Below are 9,371 nucleotides of genomic sequence, written 5' to 3'. Positions count from 1 at the left end.
CCTCCCAAGTGGATCTAGTCAAAGAAATCCGCAACCAAATAGAATGCACAAGAATACAAAACCCACTAAAACATTTGGCTCCACCAAGATCCAGCCCACGATGAGGATGACGGAACCCCGCATGCACAGACCGCAAAGCAGGCCGGACGCGATAAATTCGATTGAGAACGCAACTTTTTTTAGCTGGCTGGACTGGTAAGTAGGGCATACAACCATCTCCACTAACCATAAAAAATGCAACTTATTTTAGCTGGCTGTTGTTTAGAAGTTCAGTTCTTTTTTGCATGCTAAAAACAAAATTTATAAACAATGAAACTTGCCTTGGCTGCCATAGCAGCGGAACGATTTTTTCGGGTGTACAAGAGCATATTGAGGAAAGTTGGGAGTCAACCAGGTCTGGGCTTCAGGATGAATCCACGGGCTGTCTTCTCTGTTCTACTCAGTCTGCCAAGTTTAAATTTGAGGCTAGCACGAAAATCTCCATTGCCCGCCCAAATTCCACTCAGTAACGCGTCACGTCATGCACTTTCCTGTCCATTTGAGATGGATTGTTTGTTTGGATTTCGAAAGTTTGTATCAAATCTTGATACACATTCGTCGGTGATGATGATACATGTAGCACAAACATGTGGAAAAACTGTTCTCGACTTCTATACGTAGTTATTTCACACGAGTACGGGAACAATGTGAGGCACGCATATCCCAGAAAACAAGATAAAATACTGAACTTGGGACGGAGAAAGAACTGAGATTTTACATTCCAAAAGGCGAAACTTGACAGCCTTTAGCACTTTTGTCCGGCATTGTACAGCGGTTACAATACCAGTGCTACCAGAGCTATTTAAACCTGAAACTACAACAGATCACAGGACAACCTTTCATTTAAACCTGAAACTACAACAGATCACAGGACGACCTGTCAAGCACTCCCCAACTTGGAGCATTACTATTCGAACTGCCACACAGACAAATTGCTTTCAGTTTGCAATCCAAGCGCATTATGTACTGGACCAGAGCAGCAATTTGCCTCACGTTTCCTTACGCAGTATAGATGCTTCAGTCTTACAGCCTTCCGGGGTAAAACATAGTTGCTCCTTGATGCAGCTCACAAGGCCTGAGGTTTCATTTGGCTCAATGGAGCGCCTTCTAAAGCTCTGTGTTTTTTGTTTTGGATTCAAAGTGAATGATACAAAAAGTTAAGACAAGTTCATTCCTACTACTGTTAACCAAAACAAAAAACAAAAAACAAAAACAGATAGTTTAAAGACGAAAATACAGAAATGTACAATACAGCAGAATTTTGACTTCTTGTTACCTCCGTAGGCCATAATTTGTCACCAGATCTACGAGGAATTATATGGAAATGAGTCTGCAATAGTAACAGCAAAGGATGCCATAGGTTACATACGCAAATAAGTTATATTGCACTGTTCTGTATCAGATTTTGCTTTTGAAGGGTGAACATTTTGTTTGCATAAGTTGGAAATTTGAGATTAGATGTTAATATTATGCTTATGTACCACTTTGAGTAAAAGTAGATACTTGATGAGAAGAAAATAAATTCCTATGCAATACCAATTCCATCTCCATAAAGTTAGAGATGTTACTCACATGGAAAATAACTTGTCCTGCAGCTGCTCCATTATTGACTACCAAGTTGAATGAATCTGTGTAAACAATATAAGTAATATGTTAACATCAGAAAAGGTTGTCGAAAGGAGATATATGAACCAAGAGAAATCAAGTACAAGAGCAGATTTATTGTACATTGGTTTTTCAAATTACACGAAGATGGATGGGAAGTAGTATAAGAATGCAAGGGAAGTTATTTATATGTGCATTCACGTACTCATCAATATGGATCCAAATACATGAACATATGCCCTGCGGGAGAGCGCAGTCGCTGGTGTTTGTAGTAGGTGGTTTTGATTATGTGGGGTGTGGAGCAGAAATCTAATATTATGGCGGGCTGCACCAATGCTTGATGCAAGGGGAAGCCGGTGCAGCCACCAGCAGCCTCAGGGTCTTAGTTGGTTTGAAGGATGAAAAAAAAAGACTATAGGGATTCAGCCCCTGCCTTAGGAAGGCATCTGTGGGAACCAGGGTTCGAACCCGGTTGGCTTCCTCCAACTCTAATGAGCTAAGCTGAACTAACCCCTGCTGAAGTAGGATTCGATCCCAAGACCTCTCGCATGTAACAAAGGAACTCTACCACAACACTATACAACTCTATATAGATTAGTTCATTTTTGTTTAGATTACAGCCATTTCTCTTGGATTGATTATCTGGCTTATATATGCACATCATTATCATCATTAGCATTCAAGCGATGATAAGAAGTATCTTCCCCAAACCCTTCTCTATTCCCTCTTCTCTTCTCCCTAGACGCTGGTTGGCCTGGTATCCACCACAGCTCCAACGCCAGCATCCTGGACCTCAACTAACAGTTGCCCACACTTGTTATCTTTGCAATCACTCCAACTCTACCATGTAGGCAACACAAAAATAGCTGCTAAAATAAACTATGGAAGAATCATAACTGTCAGTGGTAGGGTAGAGGCCTAGCTCAGGAGCACAGTGAAGAAGACGAGTTTCTTGCCGCACAAGTTCAGATTAGGTCCAGCCAATTGAACTCACAAGTTAATCTTTAAGAATTAGAAAGGCAAAAGCCCAGAATAAACCACTACTGTCAAATGCTGACTATTCTGATGAACTGAGTGCGAGTGGCAACACATCAAAGCCAAACCCATGGGTGGCAAATCATAAAAACTGCAACAAACAAAGTGGCAAATCCTTACTTTTGTATCTTAACAGTAATTTCCTACAGAAGCCATATACATCATTAAGCATAATTGTTGGGCTATGCAAGGTTAGCAGGACTATTTCGAACAATTTGTCAAACACCGTACCACTGCTTCCTTTCAAAAAACAATGAGCAAAAGTAGGAGTCCTATTGAGTCTATAGCGCCTCTTCAATCTAAATGCAGAATACAGGATACTTACATGATATAGATAATACCATATAATTAATTATCAACAAAAATAGCAACTGTTTTATCACAACAATGAATACCGTAATGTAGTTAAGTCTACCTACCACATTCAGTTGCCTTCATGATTGCGTTGCTAAGAAATGGCACTTTTGAACACATGGCCGCAACTACCTGGCCCAATGACAAGACAATGCTTCAAAATTCTTCCAAAATATGAAAAGGAAAAATTCGCAATTTCTAATGTATTCTAACATAACATGCAATATTTTGCTTGGCAGATGGAAGAAAACACAGCAGAATGATTGAAAAAAGAAAATAGTTCAAGGATTTCAAGAAACTGCAACAAGAATTGAACAGTTTTCTGTTCGCTTAAAGGGAGAAACCCACAATAAGACATAACGTTTCAGAAACTCTAGGATGAGCTCGTTCTCTATTAGTGTTATGTGTAGAAACATAAGCTCAGTACATCTTTAGCATTTTATTGTTTGCCTAATTCCGCATGGGCTGCTTTTACAATGAGTTGGTGATAACAAAAAACAAAGATGCATACTACCACTTTTAGCTTCAATCCAGTGTGAAGATAGTTCAGTTGAAGACTAGAGGCTTCTGGCAAGTGGTATCTTAGGTTTTTGTGCGTTACCACTGCTGATTAGACCGTATTTACTGCCAATTTTTTAACTTAATGTAACTCTTTTAGATAAATAACTAAAGGATTTGCAGAAAATGATGCAACGATGATCAGCTAATGGAGAGTAGCAATCTGACAGATTTAAGTAAGGAGCCTATTTGAGTACATCATAGTACCAATTATTTCTTTAGACTTTGCAAGCAGAAGATGTTTTCCTTTCCATGGACCTCTTGCATGTACATGAACATATGATAAAATTTACAAGTTCAATCTAACTTGCACGTTTACTTGTAGAAAAAAATAAAATTGAAGTACCAAACAAAATAAACTACTGAGGAAGATCCCTCAATAATGGTCTCAAATTTATATGAGGAATGTGTCCAAAAACAGTGATAAATTTGCTTGATGCAATGTTGTGAGCATTATAATAACCAGAACTTACAGGTGGTGGAGTTGCTTCCAGTGATGGGAAATGGCATTTTGGAATGATCAACGAATGCCTGTAGTGGCAAGAAAATGTAAGCAGAGATCATGAAGCAAAAGCCAAATTCACTGACAAGAAAAGATTAGGCCAATTTTGTCCGGTAGAAGTATGCTTGTTACTGCCGAAGTTCCTCAGTTTAGGAAAGTTTCATCAAAAGGTTCAGATTCATTTTAATACAATCAAAAGGTTGCAACACTAGGAAATATACAGCTCATCCATTTATATAAATCTGCTATCATGTGTCTCCGTCGTACCCTTGCGCTTACTGTTGATTAGCAACACCTTCCACATTATATTGAAGGAACTGGACTAGTTTCAGATCCCTAAACATTGCCCACTTGATTCTTCTCTCTGCTTGCCAATTCCTCCTCTCCTAAATGATTCCATCAAGCCGGCACAAGGACAGACAAGAAGCCAGCAACAAGATTTGCAAAGCACAGGCAACTAAGGTCATGGGAGCAACAGCGCAAGGTGATGATTGGGCCTTGTCTTGGATGAACCAAGGCAGAGCATAGATGAGTGTTCGAGTAAAACAAATATACCAGGTAGAAATCAAGTAATTTTGTGTTTTGGAAACAACAGCTGGGACCTCCTGGTCAGTGATTCATGAATCAAGGTTGTGGCCGGCAGCAGTCTTGAGGGAAAGCATAGGCCAACATTGATGGTGCAGAACTGGACAAATGGAGGAAAAGAAGCAACAGGAATAGGCTGGGCATATTTCTGTCCATTTATAATACATGGTTTCGCCTTTTCTTTACCTGAATGTCCTGAATGGCAAAAGCAGCGAATGGAGATAAAAGGGTTGGCATATAGCCTAACAGGGCAACCTTTTAGTGGCACTTAAGTCATTAAGTGAACCGGAACCTTTCGGCGGTATTTTCTAAGACTGAGAAACCTTGAATGGTACAACCATACAAAAGCCAACTTTTTCTACTTGATATAGAAAAGGATATGAGGATCATAACAACCTAATTAAGATGAGTGCTGATTAAAGAAACAAAATTAAAGCCAAGCAATCTGAGAAGCTAGCACATTATGCATTTCTACTTGAAAATTAACTTGGGCTGAATAACTATAGTTCACTAAGGATGTGTAGGGTTGATGGATCCCACCCCCACAGCAAAATGATTGATCACCTAACCGTGTTTGGCATGCAAATATGTTTGCTATTATTTTTGCTTGACAAGCAAGCCTCTCAAACAAAACTGCCTAATGTGGATAGACAATTCTAGATGTATCTCAATATCTGCTCAGTATGACTACCTTTTTACCAATAATATACTACAATGTTTTCCTGTATGAGCACAATGGGATATAGATCATATCTGAACATCTAACAAATGCATTAGACAGGTTAAGCAATTTGTAGACAATAGAGTTTCAGAATCCAGACAGATTTCAAACATATCTTCAGATATGATAATGCGTCTTCTGAGCTCAAATACAGTCTTAAATGCCATTAAAACCTGTGTCGATTAGCAAAGAATCAGAACATAATATTTGTATTCTTCCTATAAGGAAAATAATTTGAAAAATTATGAAAACATGCAAAGTGTTAAATAAACCTATATGAAGATTGAAAAATCTAAGAATACAAAGCACTGTTTTGTGATTACACTTCCAATGAATTATGCGGAATCTAATAATTTGAAGACGAAAAACTAAGGATGTGTTTGGTAGAGCTCCCCCTGATCCAAATTCTCTGAATAGAGTGATTCTCTGAGAAAAGTGATTATGTGGTTGAAAATGATTCTCTAGGGTAAATCATATGAAGGAAGTGATTCTGTTTAGAAAGTGAATCGGAAGAAACTACTTTTTTTAGTTCCCAACATCTAGTTAATTTCAAGGAATCACTCTCACGGATTCCACTCAGAAAGCTAAAAACTAAAAATTGTTGTTTGGTAAAGCTCCCCTAATTCCACTCGAGAAGCTGCTCTAGGAGCTCTGCCAAATAAGCTATAGAAGTTAAAGAAGTAAAAATGCTACAGATTTTACGAAAAGATTATTGCTTGTTGTAAAACTCTGCAAATTTAAATGGCCTAAGTGATCCCAGGGAGAAAGAATCTAGGTTGACAAATGAACGTGTCGATTGATATTCCACCCAAACTGGTACTAACACAAGTTGAGCACATGACACAAATTTTTTACACACGGTTTGTCCTGTCAGAGTAAAGGCATCAATTAACATTAGATATTCCTGTAATCCTTAATAGCAATGTAGATTTAGAGAAACCATGCAAATATTTTATATTGCCATCTGAAAATGTAGTACACATCTTACAACAGTAATACATGGAAAAAACAGTAACAAATAGAAGCAATTTACCCAGGAGCCAATGGATGAGAATCCAATATGCAGAGGCATACATCATCTTCGTAGACCTGCAAACAGCACAAAATAATGCTGATCAATGAAAATTGACGACCCTATCCCCATTAAGGATACAATAGGTACAACATCAATATCCAGTTAGAAACTAAAGTCATTCCCTCGGTTCCACTTTGCAAGTGAAATTACTTCATTTAGTTCACCTTTTTCTTTAACTGAATTTGAAGTCATGCTCTCTTTCCTGTAAACTTGTATGCCGAAAACCATATATAAGCTTCCAACTGTAAACTTGTATGCGAGTCAACGGGGGACAATTTCAAATATTCCTATTTTAATTACCCTCAAGTTCGAGTGAATCTGTATGTTTCAAGTACACAACTTTTGCGGCCAGGAGCAATCAATATTCTATCATACAATGGTCAAACTCTTGTCGAGATTCACGACTCGAGGCAATCTCGAAGAAATTTTAATTTTTTAAGAGTAAATCTCACAAACTTATAATTATTTTGACATATGTTAAAACACTATAATTTCTGCTTATTTTAAAAACCTACAACTATTTTAACACATGTTATAAAAAACTACAACTTTATCACCATAGATCTACTTACCATCCTCCGGCAATAGGTGAGCTTAAATCCTCCTATTATATATCACAGAGGATGATAAGTAGACCTATGATGATAAAGTCGTAGTTGTTTATAACATATGTTAAAATAGTTATAGATTTTTTAAATAGACGCCGAGAGTTATAGTTTTCTATTATATATATCAAAATAGTTATAGGTTTTTAAATTTACTCACTTTTTAATCAACAAGAAAATCAGAGCATTTCTTGCCAGAAAGTACGTGAACAAAACAAGATGGGCAGTGCCCGGCTCTATCTCCCATGGAGCAAGCACGGATCGAGAAACCAAAGGGAGCCCCCCGCCCCTGACGTACCTTGTACGCCGGCGCGTCGCCGCGTATGATCCGGCAGAACACGCAGCCCTCCCTTTCCCCCACGACGTCGCCCCGGGCCGCCCCGCCGCCGCCAGCGCACGTCGACGTCGAAACGGCCCCGACCGGCGCGGCGGGCCGTAGCTCGCGTTCCTCGGTGGGGGCCGGCGCCTGGCCGTCGGGCCGGAGGTGAGAGCGGAGCACGGCGAGGCGCCTTGGCGGCGACATCTGGGCGTGTGGGAATAACGGCGGGGAATTGAGGGAATGTGGAGGTCCCAGAGCTTCTCGACTTTCCGGGGTTTTTTCTTTGGTGAAATTATTTTATGCGCGCGTGGGAATGCATAATTGTGTTGCACGCACTCTCGCTAATTGGCGGCATCAATGCATTGCATCGTGATTCACATGCTCATCGGGGTTCAACCCGTCAACCCCTCAGGAGTGTGGTTAATTCAGCAAATGGCAAGATTTTGCGAATACTTCTTAAATTAAAGAACAACTAAAAAAACCCACCCGCAGCTTTGAATATTTTTATCAGTTTATAGAACAATGGTCACGATATAGTTAGTTAATTAAATTAAATTAGAATAGATCTATAAATACATATTGATGGATCGATACACAATCTTACTTTCACACGTGCAAGTTTTCTTTGAAGTCAAATACTCCTAAACCATTAGTCGTGTATAACATGGCGCTCGTATATCTTATAACATGACATTGTAACTTGTAACTAAGTTGCTAGTGTATTTAGGACCGCTTAATATTAATTAATATAACTCTATAATGTGCAATTCTTACTCAGGTATTTAGATCTTCAAACGTGCAATAAGCAGAGCCATATTTTAGGTTAAATGGTATAGTAGATGTGGAAACCATGCTAGGCCATAACACCACGATGAAAGCCTTAAAAAAATATCAACAACACTAGATGGGTATTTATCATCAAAGAGAAAGCAGTTGTATGGTGATTTCTTACAAACCCCGTAGTTACATGTGGGTTTTGCAATTTCCTAAAAGAAATAATATTGTTTGGAAAAAAAAAGGCACACATTAGTTGCGGTGATAATTTTTTTAACTAAAGCCAGGATCACTGACGATTTATTTAAGAAAAGGTTTCCTCATATTAAGGGAAGTGAGGCCAAACATACGGTACTCGATTAACTAGGAAAACCAGGCTACAATGACAAGCATAGCATACAAACAATTTAGCTAAACAAGGCTCGGAGCTCCGCCAAATGACCTAAACCGTAGCACCTGCCTAATTACCTAAGCCAACAGCCACTTCAACACTAAAAACCTCCAAGGAGAATATGACATCTAAAATGTCGTAGTCACCCAATCAAAGAGCTGGAACTAGATTTTCACTGGAGAATCACTAAGGAGCAGATAGACGCCCTCGTTCTGCAGAAAACTAGCATCAACAAAAAACCGAGCAAAGTCTTTGTCCAAAGCCTCCGCACCCCACTAGCCACGTAGATAAAGTGGTCGACGGCTCCTCACAAATGAACCACACACAAAGCCACCATGAAGCCATAAACCTCCCCACGGGCAAGGTCTAGGGGAAAGAGAGGCATACCTAGCAAGAGAGAAGTCGATGCAGCATCATGAGGTTGGGCCACCATGGCCACCGTGTAGGTTGTGCCCACCACGATGTCAACCATGGAAGTCAACGGGCTAGCTCAAATTGCGTGAGCCCAAAGGCTCGATCAAGTGGTAGAAAGGCCCAGCTGCCCCATGAATCGACTAGATCTGTGCATTACGGCCACGAGCACCAATAACAACCACTGCGGATGGCAATGACACTACAAACAGCTATTGAAAATCAGGCCACAACCCGACATGGACCGGACTTAGGTGAACATATTTGGATGGCGGCCACTTGCGTCCGCACCCTCGGGGGCCACCTCCACCACCATAGGTATGGCAGGACACACCACAACTTTAATGGAGATGTGCTAGTGCCACTGCTCATCCATCCAAGAGCACGCACCAATGCA

The 9,371-nt window shown here is 39.9% G+C and overlaps 1 protein-coding gene across 1 annotated transcript; it reads right to left on the bottom strand.

Moving 5' to 3' along the window:
• Positions 1-736: 736 nt before the first annotated feature.
• LOC133900367 (adenylylsulfatase HINT3-like) lies at positions 737-7,732 on the bottom strand. Its single transcript, XM_062341473.1, has 7 exons — positions 7,378-7,732; positions 6,433-6,488; positions 4,065-4,122; positions 3,099-3,165; positions 1,612-1,667; positions 1,316-1,369; positions 737-1,154 (listed from the first exon to the last, which is right to left on the bottom strand). The coding sequence occupies exons 1-7, from the start codon at positions 7,600-7,602 to the stop codon at positions 1,029-1,031; spliced, it is 642 nt and encodes a 213-aa protein (XP_062197457.1). The 5' UTR covers positions 7,603-7,732; the 3' UTR covers positions 737-1,028.
• Positions 7,733-9,371: the final 1,639 nt, after the last annotated feature.

The sequence above is a fragment of the Phragmites australis genome, chromosome 19 (genome assembly GCF_958298935.1).
Source record: "Phragmites australis chromosome 19, lpPhrAust1.1, whole genome shotgun sequence".
Lineage (NCBI taxonomy): Eukaryota > Viridiplantae > Streptophyta > Magnoliopsida > Poales > Poaceae > Phragmites > Phragmites australis.
This window is presented reverse-complemented; position numbering and strand designations above follow the sequence as displayed.

Bases quoted from the DNA above. Each gene is read 5' to 3' on its own strand.
- LOC133900367 (XM_062341473.1), bottom strand. From the start codon at position 7,602: ATGTCGCCGCCAAGGCGCCTCGCCGTGCTCCGCTCTCACCTCCGGCCC. The intron at 4,123-6,432 runs GTAAATTGCTTC...TTGCCACTACAG, and splicing joins TCTCATCCATTGGCTCCTGG to GCATTCGTTGATCATTCCAA. The intron at 3,166-4,064 runs GTAAGTTCTGGT...TCATTGGGCCAG, and splicing joins TGGAAGCAACTCCACCACCT to GTAGTTGCGGCCATGTGTTC.